General features: G+C 36.4%; 1 protein-coding gene across 6 annotated transcripts; it reads right to left on the minus strand.

The window, feature by feature from the left end:
• Window positions 1–347: 347 nt before the first annotated feature.
• Window positions 348–17,573, minus strand: LOC141428245 (uncharacterized). Of its 6 annotated transcripts, none has more exons than XM_074088114.1 (7): window positions 17,281–17,566; window positions 8,270–8,365; window positions 6,874–7,002; window positions 2,698–2,984; window positions 2,047–2,308; window positions 1,653–1,971; window positions 348–1,560 (listed from the first exon to the last, which is right to left on the minus strand). In XM_074088114.1, exons 3-7 carry the CDS (start codon window positions 6,945–6,947, stop codon window positions 361–363), a joined length of 2,142 nt encoding a protein of 713 aa, XP_073944215.1. In that variant the 5' UTR covers window positions 6,948–7,002; window positions 8,270–8,365; window positions 17,281–17,566; the 3' UTR covers window positions 348–360. The 6 variants fall into 6 exon arrangements, with proteins under 6 accessions (XP_073944215.1, XP_073944216.1, XP_073944214.1 ...); XM_074088115.1 differs by lacking the exon at window positions 17,281–17,566 and adding an exon at window positions 10,515–10,607; XM_074088113.1 differs by lacking the exons at window positions 6,874–7,002; window positions 8,270–8,365 and adding an exon at window positions 11,695–11,807.
• Window positions 17,574–18,363: the final 790 nt, after the last annotated feature.

Raw genomic sequence — 18,363 nt, forward strand, 5'->3', positions numbered from 1 at the left:
AAAACCTAACTACGGCAGTTAAATCTCCTTCTAATTTATACAATTCTCCGTGTCACAGTGCTTGTGACCAAACTCTTCCGAAACCGCTTGACCGATTTTTATGAAATTATTTGTGTATATTCGGAAGGTCTGAGAAAGGACGTTAACCATATTTCATACTTCTACGCGGACGGAGCCGCGGGCAACAGCTAGTAATAATTTAAAAATATCAAGTTACCAATTGAACTAGTTCGAAACTAAGTAAAACGTGCATTACCTACTACAGGCAATGAATATGGTGTGTCTTGTGCATGCTTGTTTTGGTGGATGCTGAGTAGGTAATTAAGTAGAGGAATGAAAACAACAAATTAAACACATGACTTATTGGCAAACTTTATCTCTTTGACAAATGCAGTATAATCTTGAGCGGGTGTTGATATCTGTCGTGCAGCTCCCTAAACCCCTGTACGCCGATATTACGCTCAAGGGACCAATTAATTTGGAATCCTTCACTGTAGCTTCATAAGACATATTACCTGGCGTCGTCGTAAATGCAACTACGTAATATGGGCTCTTTTTACTACTCTTATCGTAATAAAAATGTACCCTTATGACTCTCTGGAGTGAAATTTTCATACAACTCCAGCATCGTTTAGTCTTTATAGATTTAATGATCTTTTGAATTTGATACACGGCTATCATTACGCTCTTCATGCCTCCTGTATCCTGGGCTTGTGGATCTAGAGGATACAATTTGTGGCAACTGCACCACTTATCGTGAATGGCGACATCCTGACATCGGCGGGATCTATTAACGGGACTAAATAGACTTTGGCAGTTTGGGCAAGCGTTTGCCACGCTACTCGTCGTCAGGTTCTTACAACTTGAGAAACGATTTATGTTGACGAGCGTATTGAACAAGTCATAAGGCGTAATTAATCGGAACTGATTCATCGCAAGAGCTTTGTATTCTCCCCAATGTTTCTCTCTAAATTTTGTGGGTGGCAATATGAAAAGAAACGGCAACCGTTCGTCATAGTAAGATTCTAAATTTACACGATGCTTTCCGAATCGAATGCCATGATCACTGAAAAATATTACGAATGTATTTTCAAAGATACCTGTGTATGTTATTTTATTAAAGAAATTTTCCAACAGCCTGTCTGCATCTTGAGGACGGCTGTTCTCGTTGTGACTAAATGAATTAATCCAGAACAAACCGAAGAAGCGATCATAGCGATATGTAGTAACAAAGTCTGCAGCATAATTTAATAATTGCTGTCCAGCCGTCGCTTTTCCATTACATAGAATTGTTTTATTAAGCTCTGTTTCACCTTTGAGAAACAATGGCCTTATATAGTGGTCAGTGGGAGTTCTATTAAATACGTAACGTTTACTGAATGTATCTGGTAAACGCAAGAAATCTTCACCGTAAGCTGTAACGTAGCCATTCTGCCTAAATTTACTCCACATTATCAAATCATTGCATTGGTCCATTTTATCTCTGCATTTCTCTGTTATCGTTTGCATGCTATGACCGGATAGTGCCGCCATCAAATTGGGAAAAGTGTTGTCTGCTACCTGTAAAAGTGAAGTTTAAAAATAATTAGATATATATAAATTGTAGCTATATTTCTAATATTTCAATATTAAAAAAGGTGATAAGCCATCACCTTGTGATATCCTCGGAAGCAGAGATCGAAGTTCTTGTAAAGGAAATTCGTAGTTATTGGCATAGTTTGTACAAATCGTGGTAAGGACATAGAGTCTATTCCCAACATTAACACATTGTAACTGTCAGTGCAGTTAGTGTGCTCGGGTTTCCGTGATGTGACGTCGATTCTCTTTGTGAATGCGAAAACGTCCTCGTACACTACAGGTCGAGATCGTGAAGAATTCCTGGCGTCGTATTCGAAACATCTCACGTTTATAAAATCAGTCTCTAAAATTATTTTGGCACCGGTGATATTTAATCTCTGGCAACTTGTAAATCTGTAACAAAAGATATGTAACTCGCAGCCGACATTTAAATAAGAAATTGTATGTATTCGGATAACGCGTATTTACTTAAGTTTTGTATGCTCGTGACCAGGTTGAGTTGATCTCTGAAAGAATCGGTAGCAACATTCAAAACGCGCGCTTTTCCTTAGATATTTTTTCATTACCCCTGTATTAATAGACGCTTGGACAGAATTTCCGTCAATTTTCTTTAAAAATACTGCTCGTTTGTCACAATTTAGTCTCTTAGTTTTCTTGTCAGCCTTAAGATATTTTTTAAAATCGATCATTGCAAAAGGAATTTGGCAGCCTGGTGTGTCCACCGTAAACACTGTGAACAATAAAAAATACAAGATTAATTCCATATTCATGTTTAAATATAATATGTATACAAGAATTAAATATATATACAAGGTGTGTCAAAATTATTTCGGAGCTTTTCAGCAGGTGATTGGTTTCGTCTAAATATAAATCCCTGTAAATGTTTTCCGGATTTTTTCTTAATTGTTGTTAATTAATATGCTTCCAAACATATAATACTCGTAGGTAGATCGGTATTCAAAGTATACCGTATCATACACGTGACTACATTTTGAGTCAAAAATTCCGCTGAAAAACCTTTACAGGGGCGTTTAGTTAAACTAAACTAAATACCCCTTGAAGTAGGTATTTCGGAAGAATTTGTAGACATATCACGTCAATTATGTGTTAGTACTTTACCCGGTTTTGTTTCATCCGAAAAATCATCTTCTTGTTGAGATCTATCTTTATAAATTTCGTTAAGAGGCACGTGCCTCATAGGGGTGCCTATGATGTAAAACTCCTCGGCGGAGGTTGTGGGGCGAACTTCCAACGATGTATGCCGAATATAATGAAGTTCTGGTGATACAGCAGGAGAACGGATCCAGTAATACATCACTAAGATAACAAAGCCGGTTACTCCAAAAATTAACAGTGGAAACTTATACTCGTGCCTCATGATGAAAGGTTTTTTAAATTTTCTTAACCTGAAATTAAAAATACACTATAAAATAGCGAAGCCAAAAATTACCTAATGGAAATTACAGTCGCAAAATACGCATCAAATCCGTAGGCAGGACAATTCTTTGTGTGTGTACTGTATACCTTGTGTGTACTGTATACCTTGTGTGTACTGTATACCTGTGTACCTTGTATACTACATACTACATATGTAGGTTATAGGTCGGTTCGATGATAAAATAATGCATTTTGGTAGAGTCACGGAAGAATAAAAAAAGTGGAAGTGGTATTGTCACTCGTCTAGTATCGAAACCGCTGTCGACAAACTCACACAAATACGCCGATTGTCTTATATCGTCTGGTTAGTAGCTTTTATTTTAGTAAAAACTAGCTTAAAACAACAGATTTAACAATTGGAAACGTACCTTCGATGATTATAAATAAAGTTTACTTTAGCCAAGTACGTAAAGCATTTACGACGTTTGGTAAGCTAGATATGATATTTTATTATGTCATTTGGCGAGCAAGTTCAGCTACTCGATAATAGAGGGCTTTATATTCCGTACAAGGAATATTAACCTTAATTAACTACAAACCACCTACAAACTAAGGTTGATATTTGTGTCCACGGATCCGTGTTTGTTTTATTTTTGTTGGACAGGAGCGAATGACTATTGTTTTGAAAATAGTACGTAACACATTAAAAATGATGAATTAGATATCGATACTGATAAAGTAATTTGATAAAATAAGACTTAGGAGTTCAGTGATACAGTAAAATTAACGTGTTAGTTAGAATTTTAGATTCATTTTATGGTACATTATTGCCGAGGCCGGGAAAAGGCAATCCGTATCCGTGGAATATTTATTGACGGACAATTCGTGGATTCGTATTTACGAATCCGCGAATTACCATTTCCGCTGAGGCATACACATATAGTGCTTTCCTCCAATAATGCGAGGAAATAACCAAAATTAGCAAAGTATTAAATTAAATGATTTGGCACGGTTGTAAAATTCAAAGTTTTTGGCATTAAACTTTCCCGCGGTAGGTTGTTTTTTTTTAAAGTACACGACACGAGTTATAATGCCTTTTCGTAATAAATAATAATTTAATTTTAAATAAAATCGTGATATACTATCAGGCTGAAAAAGTTTTCACTCTCAGTTTTTAATAGTTCTAAAATACATAAATTTGGGTACTTATGCATTTTTTTTTTCGATTTTCTTACCCACTACGCCAAATTACATTCTAAGATCGTATAAGAAGAAAAAAATGACAGAGCAATTTTCCGATGAAAATGAGCGTCAAAAAAAGGAATTATCATAAAAAATATTCTCATGTTTGACAAAAGTTTTAGATTTTTATCTAGTATCAACTTTTTTTTATTTATTTTTTATTCGACTGGATGGCAAACGAGCAAGTGGATCTCCTGATGGTAAGAGATCACCACCGCCCATAAAAATATGCAACACCAGGGGTATTGCAGATGCGTTGCCAACCTAGAGGCCTAAGATGGGATACCTCAAGTGCCAGTAATTTCACCGGCTGTCTTACTCTCTACGCCGAAACACAACAGTGCAAGCACTGCTGCTTCACGGCAGGATTAGCGAGCAAGAAGGTGTTAGCAATCCGGGCGGACCTTGCACAAGGTCCTACCACCTGCAACTGATACAAATGACTTATTTGGTAAAATAATTTTGGACAGAGGAATTACTCGGTTCAATATATAAACAGATTTGTATTTTTACGTATAATTACCTAACTTAGGAGTTTTTTTTTGGATGTTTATATGTTAGTTTCGGCTCATATTATACAATAACCAAGCAAAATTTCATCGACTGAGAAAATAATGCATGGGTCTCCATACAACAACTTGCTTCATTTCCTACACTATAGCGAGTAGCGAAGAACCTTCCAGAACAAAACCGTCAAAAGTAGCGAGTAGCAAAGAACCTTCCAGAACGAAACAGTCAAATCAATCCAAAGTAAACCTTAACGTAATGCGCTCAAGTTTACATTAACTCGAAGCTCTACAAAATATTAGTCATCATGTCAGCCGAAAGACGTCCACTGCTGGACATAGGCCTCCCCCAAGGCTCTCCACTCAGACCGGTCTTGTGCTTTCCGCATCCACTGCGATCCCGCGATCTTAACCAAGTCGTCGCTCCATCTTGTTGGAGGCCTACCGACAGCTCGTCTCCCGGTTCGCGGACTCCATTCGAGAACCTTCTGACCCCATCGGCCATCAGTCCTGCGAGCAATGTGCCCCGCCCACTGCCACTTTAGTTTCGCAATTCTTCGGGCTATGTCGGTAACCTTAGTTCTACTGCGGATATCATCATTTCTAATTCTATCCTGCAGAGAAACCCCGAGCATAGCCCTCTGAGTGACTTTGAGTTTTCTCATGAGGCCCATCGTTAGCGCCCACGTCTCAGATCCGTATGTCATCACTGGCAACACACACTGGTCAAAGACTTTTGACTTCAAACACTGCGGTAATTTGGACGAAAAGACACTGCGAAGCTTCCCGAACGCTGCCCAGCCGAGTCGGATTCGACGAGTGATCTCTTTCTCAAAGTTGGACCTACCTAACTGGACCGTTTGTCCCAGGTATACATAGTCGTCAACAACTTCGAGCGCAGAGTCTCCGACTATTACGGGAGTTGGTACAACATGGACATTAGACATGACTTTCGTCTTGTCCATGTTCATTTTCAGGCCAACTCGGTCGGAAACTCTACTGAGGTCAGTGAGCATAGCACCGAGGTCCTCCATGGTCTCAGCCATGACTACAATGTCGTCGGCGAATCGAAGGTGAGTGAAGTACTCGCCATTAATGTTGATGCCTCGTCCTTTCCAGTCCAGAACCTTAAAAGCATGTTTCTGTGTCGATTTAATTTGGGAAAATACGCGATTGTGAAAATAAGATTGTATACCTACTTAGGTACATATTGAATTTTGTGAATGAGTCAGTATAGAAGATTCTATATTCTGTGTGGGAAACTAGTTTAGAAAACAGAATTATATTTCTTCATTCGTAACCAGGTTTCCAAAAAAGAAAAATAATTCTGTTTTCTAAACTGGTTTCGAACCTTTGGTTTCCAAAGTGGCCGAAGGGGTACGTGAGATTATCACAAGTCCGCGAACTTCAGTAGGTACCTACCTAGCTAGCACACAAAAGGCTACGTAAAACAAAATCTACTAATGGATTTGCGAAACGAATCGCATAATTATTTTAAGTTAAGCAAACTACTAGTTTTCAAATGCCAAATTATTGACCTTGAATATTAACATACATGTATAAACATTGTGCTAAAATGGTAGTAAGTAGCAGCGGAGCTAATATATTTTAGAAAGAGAGACCCTGGAAATTATAAATATTTATTCCTTTGAGCCATGCCCAATTTATCTCTGATTATTAGTCTTAAATGGTTAGTTAAGCTTAGACCGCAACCGACCAAGTGCAAGTCAGACTCGCGCACTGAGGGTTCCGTACACCTTTAAAAAATTAAACTGATCTTTAAAAATTATAAAATACAGCCGCTAACGGACAAATTACTGCAAAGTTTGAATTTTTGCTTTACGACCGACTCACACTTGACCGGTTTTTATAATTTCTTATTTTGCAATATTTTTGTCTATCATTCCGACTTTAGGTGAACTTTAGGTATAGAGAGAGCTATAAGATATAACTACACCATAAATTGGAATGTAGGTAGGTATAAGGTAAATGTCCGAGTGCTCGACACGCTAATGCCCAATAGATGACATAAAATTAAAGATGGCAACCATTGGGACAGTGACGAGCACTCATACATTTACCTAACATGACGTCCGCGTTAGGTATTTATTATAAAAAACTGGAAAAATCGAACAAAACTACTAGTAGGTACTAGTAGGTAAGTACTAACCTTTGAGCGGGTACAAGCAGCCATTTCGATATTCTCAGGCAAATGACTAGTGGAATTTTATTACTTCTTTCCATTTACATTACAAAAGAGTAGGCCAATGAAATGACTTTACGCATCAAGTAACTGAAACTGTATTGACATTAGAGGATTCGATGCACAAGCCATAAGACACTGGAGAATTTGTAAACAGTAAATATGGCATTCATTGTTCATCAGCATGATTACAGAATTGCACATTGTAACCAAATGCACAAATTTCGTTGGTTTGTGGAGATCGTAAACAATTATGTAATACCCTTGGTAATACGTATGTACCTACATAATCTACATGTTAATAAACTGGGGATATCGAAATAATAAAAATACAGTGATGATAAAATATAATTTCAAGAGTGACGGGGACAATTGGGATGTCCCAGTTTTTGACAATATATAATAAATCGAAAACCATTTGGAGAACTAGGCTTTGTGAAGCGTTTTCAGAAGTCAGATTCCAAAAATGTGATAAACTGAATTAAATAAACAAAATTTAAGTAATGACCCTCATTTGACCCCTGCAGTGTCTCGTCACAAAGGCAGTTATAAAGCAGGTCTACACTCTTAAGCAAATTGACAGTTTGAAATGTTGCTGTCCTGCTTCTAATAGCAAAGAGTGACAAAGATAGAACTTTAATTACATGATGCGCACCCGGCTTTAAACAGTTGTCATTTATCGTAAAGTCCGAAATGTATACGAGTATTTCCAATGTATTTTTACAAATTAAATTATTAAATTACTACGTTACAAATAAATACAAAAGAATTTAAATATCAGATTTAAATAAAGATATCTATTTACTATCACACCATTAAACAAACATAGGAATAATCGAAGCTAAAAGAAGAGAAATAAATACTTAGAACTATTTGTCATGGTTCATTTAGGACCCTAAACTGTGCTTGAATTATTGTCAAATTGTAATGCCACAGATTATGTTATGTGCGACCTGAATTTTTCTAGGCAATGGAACGTGGCTGTCTCACTGTGACGTCATCCAGCGTATTTCGAAAAAAAAATATAAAAAATTAAATACTCATCTAAATTCAAAAACAATGAAAATGGTATCTTAAAATATCCTATTCTTTCCACAAATAAAATAAAAACTATAGGTTATTTTTTTTTTGGTGCATTCCAATTGACCTAAAGAGTGACAATTCACCAACTACAAATTAATTCCTAACAAACAACTGCTATTTGATGGTCAGAAAATCCGAAAAAAGGTACTCTATGAGGTACGGCATAACCGTATTATGCCAATTCCATTGATTACCCCAATTACCCTACTTGTTTTTCGGTTTGAGTTACACGGTATGAAACAAAAGTTGTCTTTTTTGTGCACATTATAAAAGTACTTACCCATTCGTAAATCCACCATTTTATTCTTGCCTGACACCTGTTCAATCATTCGAACTTATGACTAATTTAATTACGAGTATACGATGGGACAGGTTGCTGGAAAAAGAAAAGCCGATCATAGAAAGGACACTCTCGCGACCAGCAACGCTAGAATCGTTGTCTCTATTCATTGCGTGTGCTGCCATGGAACCACTGAACAGCGAGCGTCTCAGCTACGCAATGAATTCAGAAAAGATGTACTGCATAGGTAGAGCTGGTCGCGTATACCTAGTGTAGACGGGCCATCGGATACATAGAAAAAAAACCGGTAGCGCTTTAGGTCGTTGTCGGTATTAAATACTAGTTAGCTTTAGAAACAAGCAGGTAACTTAGAAGGTAATCAAAAAAATAAGTTCAAACATGCACACAATGAAACAACATAGGTGATTTATTCCAAGCAATCTTTATTTTTTCACAAATGCAAGACAACCGTAAGGGTGGTGAGCGGATGGTTCCTGCCATGCAGTTCAAGCAGTTGCCTACCTACCCCTTTAATGCATATGAAGCCATATTTGACACTAATATAGGGTTGCCATACGTCCCAGTACGCCGGGACATGTCCCGGTTTGAAGCATGGTGTCCTGGCGTCCCGGCCGGTAAGCAAATTGTCCCGGTTTAGAAATCATAGTTATTTAGTAGGGGGCTGGATTTGGTAAATAATAATATACCTACAATAAACACGACTTAGCTAAGCTATAACATAGCCGATAACGTGCATTTTCCACTTTGTAGCGAAAAGCGCCTACGAACAGCAGGGCTACTACGAAACCCGAAACTCGAAGTTCGTATCGTACCGTCCCTCTCGCTCTCGTATTAAACAGTATAAGTGTCAGAGGGACCGCACAACACGAACTTCGAGTTTCGAGTTTCGTAGTAGGTAGCCCTGCAGAGAACCCGACTGGCGGGTTGCTGGCATTGAATGACTGTGTTAAAAGTTATTTTGTGTTTAGTTAGGCAAGGACTAAACCTTTAAAGTTACCTATTGTTGTAATAAAAGTTCCTTTTTTTTCTACGTAATACCTTTTCTTTGAATGTCCTGGTCTGCGTCCGCACACTAATGGCAACCCCTAATAGGACACTAAGTTTTATATTAAAAATTGTAAGTAATTTTTAAAAAATTTAATGTGACATTTATACGTAGAAATTTAGAAAATGTTTGTTATCATCATCAAACCTAGGTACTTATGACAAAGAAAGTCACGAATCTGCTTCTGATGCCAAGTGGTTCCAATGCACCCCTGGAAATTTGCCATAGAAGTGATGATAAATTTCTAATTTAAAATATATTAAAAATTCCTAGTCAGATTACTTTGGGCATAAATCTTAACGTCATGCATTAAAGATCGTGTAAGGTAGGATATATCTATTACCTACGCTTAAATGATTATTTAAACCAAGCTTTATTTGTTTACACAAATGCAGTTGGTTAGCGGATGTTGGTATCAAGCTATCAAGACATCTGGACAGTTTTTTTAAATTTCTATACGAGTACAGTAATTTTACGCTCAGCTATGGTTCATTATTCAATACAAGCTTTATTTTTTTTACACTTGTGCTATACCGTTAGCGTATGTTGGTACGGTTACACATTTGAATATCGAAAGTTAAAATACCTACGGGTAAAATGTCGATGTTCAAAATATCGAAAATTAATATATCGACTGTAGCGAAATATCGAAAATTAAAATAACTAAAGTTTATATTGTCGAATGGTTAGATAACCTACTTCCAATATATCGAAAACATATTTATCTACAAAAGTGACATCGAAAGATATAAATATCGAAGTCCACAATATCGAAGTACAGAGTATCGAATATCCTATGTATGAACTATCACGTGACAGGGTCGACGGAGCTCCGCTTTGCGGAGCTCCTATTCCGCTCAGTTGATGCGCTTCGCGCCTTGATGCAATACTAACCTAACCTATTGAACATGAATTACCAAAAATATTTGGTTCGGTATGGTTAGATCTGTGACCACAACAACTAAAAATGACTAGATTATGTAAAATAAATGCTTTTACGAGTAAGAGAAAGGAGCAATAAATAAAGCAGATTTGTATGTAGGTACGATATTTTAAGTTTCGACATTCAAATATGTTGACATTTACAACTTGCATATATTGGCTATCGATATTTTGCACATCGACATTTTAACCGTAGGTATTTTAATTTTCGATATTCGAATATGTAACCGTTGGTACCTGTTGTGCACTTTTGTGCTGTGTCCTTATCTTCCGTATGATAAGCTTTATTTTTTCCCAGACCTATGGTTGTGAGCGGATCTTGGTCGTGCTGTCAAGTGTTATATAAAGCAAGCTTTATTACTTTCACAATGGCAGTATAATCGTGAGCGAATGCTAGTGTCTACGGCACATTTTCCTAAACCTCCGTACGGTGATATTACGCTCAGACTAACTATTTTAAGCCTAGAAACCGTCGCTTCAAAGGATACATTACCCGGAGTCGTAGTAAATGCAACAACGAAGTAGCGACTCCTTTTTATTTCATCGTAATAAAAATGTATTCTTATGACTTTAACGAGCGAAATGTCTGCGCAAATCCATCCAGGTCTAGTTTTAATAGATTTTTTTTTTTTTCGAACTTCAGAGACTGCATACAGCACGCTGTTCATACCGTCTAAATATTCTTGCTGATTTAGAGGATTCAATTCATGGCAACTGCACCACTTTTCGTCAATTTTGACGTCCTTACACGTGCGGTTAGTACGAATGGAAGTAAATAGACTATGGCAGTTTTGACAAGCTAAAGACACTCTCATACTCTCATTCATACATTTTGATAAATTATATATATGATGGAGTGTGTTATAAAGGTCGTACGGTGTGACCAATCGTCTCTGATTTATTTCAAGGGATTGAAATTTACGTCTATGCCTTTCTTTGAAATGTTTAGGTGGCAATATGAAAAGGAAAGGCAATCGCTCCTCATAATAAGATTCTACTCTCATGCGATGCATTCCAAATCGCAGGCCTTGGTCGCTGAAGAATATGACAAATGTATTTTTCAGGATATCCATTTTACCAATCGTATTATTAAAAAAGCTTTCCAATAGCCTGTCTGCATCTTGAGGACGGCTATTCTCATTGTGGCTAAATGAATGAATTGATCCAGAAAACACCAAAGAAGCGCCCATATTGATATGTAGATACGAAATCTGTGGCATACTCTAGCAGTTGCTGCCCAGCGAATGCTTTTCCAGTGCATATTATTGTCTTATTTATTTCAGTTTCTTCTCTGAGAAACAACGGCTTTATGTGATGGTCTGTCGGATTTTTATGAAATGTATAACTTCTACCAAATGTTTCAGGCAAACCTAAGAAATCTTCTCCATATGCGGTAGTGTAACCAATTTCCTTAAACCTTTTCCATATGATCTGGCATAGATGAATTGATTTTCGACAATGTTCTTTTATCGTTGACTGGTCGTACCCTGATAACGCTGCCATCAAATTAGGAAAAGTGTTATCGCCCACCTGTAAAGGTTAATATATTAAGAACCTGCCTTGCCTATGGGTATCCATATATGTTTAAAATACAAATCCATGACTCTCGAACATGTTGTTAAATGTTTTTTTTTTACTATGGGTATTATGAAAACAATGAGTTTTATGGGAATTATTTTTTGTCGGTTTATCCGTTTGTTTGTGTGTTTGTTCGCGCGAGTCTCAGAAAAGGTTTAATCTATGTAGAAGGATTTGGCTTTCACTGATGTATTATCGTTTCTATGGATTAACATTTAGTGTTTATTTCACTTGAATCGGTTCATAAATAAAAAAGATAGGTAGGTAACTAACTACGTCAATTTAAAGAAGGTCATCGAACAGTTTTAGAAGAATTGACAAGATTTCATATTTCTAAGACTATAATTTGATTCGTTCTGTGTATTCTTCTTCTTTTTTTTTAGATGTGCTTATTCTGAAAGAGCATAACTCCAAAACTACCACTCAATAGATCCATTACTTTTGTCTAGTCTCTATTAAAAAATATAATAGGGAAGTTATGATATGCATGTAGATAAAAAATATAATATACCAGTTTAAAAAATATGAAATAAAAAAATTAAAAATTAAAAAACCCCCGAAACACAAAAAAACGCCTGAAAAAAAACGTCAACAAAATAACGCCGCCAAAAAAGACAACTAAAAACACTGATGTATTAAACTGACTAAAAAGTAAAAAATAATTATGCACTACCTACTACCTATACCTATATACTATATATACTTTAAAAAATACAACATGCACTTTGTTTTCCTGTTAACCTTAGCGGTCCCCCGACACCGACGACGCTTAGATAAAAAAAATATTACTAGGTAGGTACTTACTTATACTAAATTAACTTGGGCTAATTTTGCGGGAAATCAGCATAGTCCCCGCGGGATAGGGATAAACGAATTCTTCGCAGAAGAAGTCGCGGGCAACAGGTAGGTAGTGCATTAGTAGATTGATAACCAAGGGTGGAAAGTGACGCATTTCACTCGAGATATTTCTGGCGCTCGAACGAAGTGAGAGCGCCAATAGTTCGAGGGGATATGGGTAATTTCACCCGAGTTAGACACTCTACTTTTCATTTCGACTGTGAGGAAAGTAAAATACAATAAAAAAGTAAGAATAATAATAAATTGAATTTACTTATATCCAACTTCCAACGGTACCTTTTCGACTGGCCACTTGCCACGGCCGACTATAAAAAAATCGAGTTGATCACGACGACCAAGGAGCTTATATACAAAACTGGAGGTTGAACGCCGAACGAAGAAGTTTTACCTTTATTACTTATTTATATATTCCATCTCTTTCTTTCACATTTCACGAATGACTTACATCTCTTTCTTAACCTGACTAAAGAAAGAGATGGAATATGTTCGTGACGTAATTAAGATCAAATTTCTTATTAAATGATATTGTAACGGATAACTCACGTCTTAAACCGAGTTCAGCTCATAAATCAAATTCAAAACAATCAAATCAAATCAAATTCATCAGATCAAATTTCTTGTTTCAAACGGATGTTCGGCGTTCAACCTCCAGTGTTGTACATAAGCTACTTAGTCACGACGTGCATCTAGATGACCATGCCGAAACGTGAAAAAAAGTGTCATTTACGACACTCAATTATCTTGGACTCCGCGGCAAATCAAAAATAAAAAAAAAATACTTTCCACCCTAGAGATGAAAACTCAACTCAACAACCCATGAAAATTCAACTTTCCGAACAGGAGAGATGAAAAATTATTTTTTACTTTTTATTTAGTTGTCTTTTTTGGCGACGTTTGTTTTGTGTGTCGGGGGTTTTTTAATTCTATAAGCGTTCACCCGCTGCATGCAAACCGCGTCAGCTAGCGGAAGCCCTAAGTGCTCGCTGCACCGTCGCTACCGTCGCGTGCCGGTTTTAGCACTCCCAGCGCCCTGGGCGAGATTTCCACGTCGCCCCCAACTTTTGGAAATTCCCTAGAAGGTATAGGCTTCTGGCCCCCTTTAAGACCGGGATATCTAACCGAGATCTAACCCCTGCAAAGCAACCCCATCTTCCAGTAGGTACTGAGTTTTAGCAAACCTGTTAAAACTGGCCAAGTGTGAGTCGGACTCGCGTATCGAGCGAGGTTCCTTGCCACCACGCAGCATATTATTTATTTTTTATCTGTATCGGAGAAAAAACCTTAGTGTGCGAGTTAAATCACGTGGAGAGGGTCCCTTACTTTCCTAGACTTAACGAAAATTTCTATGTTACCTTTTTTTATAAATCTTTATCAATTTAAACCATTGGTTGACGCTGCATGCGCGGAGGCAACTACAGGTACCCCAATGGGTACTGTTGTGGTGCTGAATTTTAAATTGACCATGAAAGTGTACGACTACAAAGTATTTTCCAAAGAAAATTTCAGAAGTAATCTCTTTAAAAGGGTCAATTTGCCCCGATGTTTGTTTTAATATTCCAGATTAAACACAGGCACTTGGCATATTACCTAATATATATTTTCTATAATAAATTTGAAATATACACGGCGTAGCACATATGGTGTGTAAAAATATGCTACAACAGGAATTCGGTTTACTAGATACTTGTAAGCATATATTTATTTATAATTTCAACTTATCATCATACTTTTCACTGTTTTTGCATTAGCAATATTTAGTAGATTGTTCAACGAGGCAACGAGCACCAATTCTGAACGAGATATTTTGGCGCCCTAGCATAGCGAGGGTGCCAATGCCAATACTTCATTTGAAATTGGCGTTATCCTGAAGTCAAACACTGCTAAAAATTGTTAATCCGTTCGTCCTTTTTCTTCTTCACACACTTGTATTACCGTCGAATGACTCCTCCGTTTCACCTCCGTATGTTGAAAAAGATTTACGTTTTTTTTTCGAGTACGAGAGATCAACTTTTTTGAGGGACTGTTATTGCATATTGTCATACATCCGGTTTACCATATCGCCATACTTTGCAAAAATCTCAATATGTACAATATATACTGCTCAAAAGAAAACTTTTTAACAAAAATATTAAACCGACGAAAGACCTGAAAAGCAAAAAATAATAAACTTTTTTCTTCTTTCTCTCCTATTTAACCTTAATCTAGGTAGGTACTATATAATTTGCAGTCGGTGCCTCAGCATAAGCCAGGAGTGATAGAAGCCCATCAGGTAGACGACTATAGGTCCACTCCTGATGGCTAGTGCTGAGGCACCGACTTCAAAATAGTACCTAGATTAAAGTTAAATAGAAGAAAAAGGTTTATTATTTTTTGCTTTTCAGTTTTTTCGGCGGTTTTTTTTTTATTAAAAAGTTTTTATTTTGCACTTTTCCCAGTCCTTGGGGCATTTTTTTTTTCAAATTTATATAATACCAACTTCAGGGTATACCCTATCCAATAAACAAATAATTATCAAAATCAGACTACTCGGACTGCCTGGTCATACATTACAATCAGTGACTGAACAATGAATCATCCCCTGTTTTCCAACCCTTAGGGTACATTTTTTTCCTAATTTATATGGGACCACTGTCGGGGTATACGCTTTCCAATAAAAAAATTAAAATTGGACTACTCTGTAAAAAGTTATGTATATATACGCGTCGACTTGAGAACCTCCTCCGTTTTTTCGTCGGTTAAAAATAGGGCCACGTGAATTGTATGGGTATAACAAAAATACTAATAAATACAATTCGTTATAATATTCCTTGTCTAAAAATGGTTTTATTAGTAGGTACAACATAACACAGTAAAACTACTTTTCATTCAATTAAATGTATTCAATTAAAAACGCAAACATATTTTTGCTTTCATTATACCGGTAAAATTCAAGTGGCCCTTTTATTCTTTTGAACAGTATATAACTAATTAGTTGCTCGAAATGGGGTCCATTTTCTTGGATACTCAAATTTATTCTTCAAACTAATTATTTTCCAGTAGGTAACTTTTAGTAACGTGTTGTAATATTCATATTATAAATCGTATTCTGAACTTCAACTCTCAACTCATGTGATAGTACCACAGTACGTACCTACACAAAATTAAGTATCTTGTTAACACCTCGACTTACACGGTGGTGCCCGAACCTCCCGACTGCCCAATGCTCCCCTACCTCCCCTAATAATAAAACCATTTTTAGACAAGGTATGTTATAATATAAAGAATTTGTTATAATACTGTTTGGTTTTAGCAATAAAACTCACGTGACTACTATTTGCTTTTGGGTAGTAAAAGTACATAATATTTCAATATGGCATCTACGAAAACGACAACAAAAAACTCGACTGCCTCAAAAAAAAAACTTAAATGTATAAAACATGTCTAGAACGAAGTGGTCTACGAGAAGAACTCTTAAAGTTCAACAGTCTGGCGGGTGGGACCCATTACTGAGAATTTTTGAGCTGGCCACGATGTTAATGGGTCCCGACTGTTGAACTGAAATTTAGTTTGTTAAAAACTTTTAAAATCGTCTGATTTGAACCTGAATACAACTTATGTACAAGCTTTTTTTTATTAAATATTAATATAACATTAATTTCCTTTCATTGTCTTCAGAAGCCAATTGACAATTATTTACATCGTTTAGGCATGTAAGTCCTAGCTTTTAAATAATAAATAACATGTTTAAGAGCCCTTTTGGAATTTAGAATTTTGATATCTCCACATACGGAACCATCGATGTCCGAGTCCGAATACAACTTGGCCAATTATTTTAATTAAAAAAATATGTAATAGATTTTATTAATCGAAACTAAACTACACATACTAAAAAAAACCATGAATAAAACTTAACTATAAGTAAACTAAATACCTAACAAAAAAACGAAATTCCTACTAAATTAAATCTAAACGAATTGAACGAGTTTTAAATGTTAAATGTAACCAGTTGACATTAAAATCGCGATAAGCAAATAGGTAATTATATTAAGCTCCAATTTTTATGACTAATGATGGCTTATGAGATGACATGTTGGTTAATAATTGACATATTAATTTAGTAATAATTAAAACAAATGGGATAATTTAATAAATATATAAGAAAAAACTGTATTAAACTATTGCATGCCTTTAAGGTGAAATAATTGTGCCTAATTAATGTTTATATTTAAGACCTTTTTTGTATTATTATTATTTCAAGCAATAAATGAATTATGATTATGATTAAAAAAGGCCCCCGTGGCATGGTGCCCAAACTGAATAGTGTGACAAATATTTTTTTTAAACTGACAAATATGCTTATAGAAATAAAATGAATCCCTCCAAATTGTATTTTAGTTAATCTTGACCTACAAAAATTACCTACATACGTTAAAACAAATCTAACTTCATTAGAATCGAGTCCAAATGACCCAACCACCTGCTAGAATATAGAGCATAGCGTTGAGCCGCACTGGTTATTAATGTTTTGTCTGTAATTTCATACAGATTAAAAACGTATTCAAAATATATGGCAACACTGGTTACTTACCGATTTATCTGCTAAATTCATATCTTGTAATTTTAAGATGTTTCGATGTATTGCTAAACACACATTTGTACTAAATGCAATTGACAGTTCACGCCGCACACATCCGGCTCATCCACCGCGTTCAGAGGCTAGGCGACATTTCGGCATCTCCGCGCATGCGTAGCCTTCTTTATTTCGTCACCATCGAACGAAACCATTCAAGGGCAAAGTCAAGACCAAGTTTTATATTAAACTATTTAAGTTTAGCTTACACAGGTATAGAGTATCATGGAGTCCACTATGGTTCGGAAAGACAGTAAAAATCATGAGGAACTTTTTGTCATTTTTTCTGCTAAAGAAGCTTAGATATAGCAATTACTAAAAAACATCAATGCAGCGGTCGGCAACCTTTTGGCAGGCAAGAACCACACACACAGTGGCAAATTTATATGAAGGTGGGCCGCACTCGTTTATAATTTTCATAATAGGTATTTATGATTTTAAAAATTCGAAACCAATATTTTAATTTTAAGCCGTGGTGGCCTAGTGGTTTGACCTATCGCCTCTCAAACAGAGGGTCGTGGGTTCAAACCCCGGCTCGCACCTCTGAGTTTTTCGAAATTCATGTGCGGAATTACATTTGAAATTTACCACGAGCTTTGCGGTGAAGGAAAACATCGTAAGGAAACCTGCACAAACCTGCGAAGCAATTCAATGGTGCGTGTGAAGTTCCCAATCCGCACTGGGCCCGCGTGGGAACTATGGCCCAAGCCCTCTTGCTCTGAGAGGAGGCCTGTGCCCAGCAGTGGGACGTATATAGGCTGGGATGATGATGATGATGATGATGATTTTAATTTTATAAAAAAAACAAGAACTTCAAAATAGAACTGTCCTCAAATGCTCTCATATTCATTTATGTAGAAGATTTTTATTTATAAAACTGTCACAGGTTTAGGATGCGGGCCGCATTCGGTTACGGGCGGCGGGTTGCCTACCGCTGCGTTGATGTATTATATTATATGACGAAAAGTCACCGATGTTGCTCAGAGAATTAGTTCGCACACTTAACATTATATTTTTAGATAAGGGAAACTAAAAAAAATT

The sequence above is a fragment of the Choristoneura fumiferana genome, chromosome 5, assembly GCF_025370935.1.
Source record: "Choristoneura fumiferana chromosome 5, NRCan_CFum_1, whole genome shotgun sequence".
NCBI lineage: Eukaryota > Metazoa > Arthropoda > Insecta > Lepidoptera > Tortricidae > Choristoneura > Choristoneura fumiferana.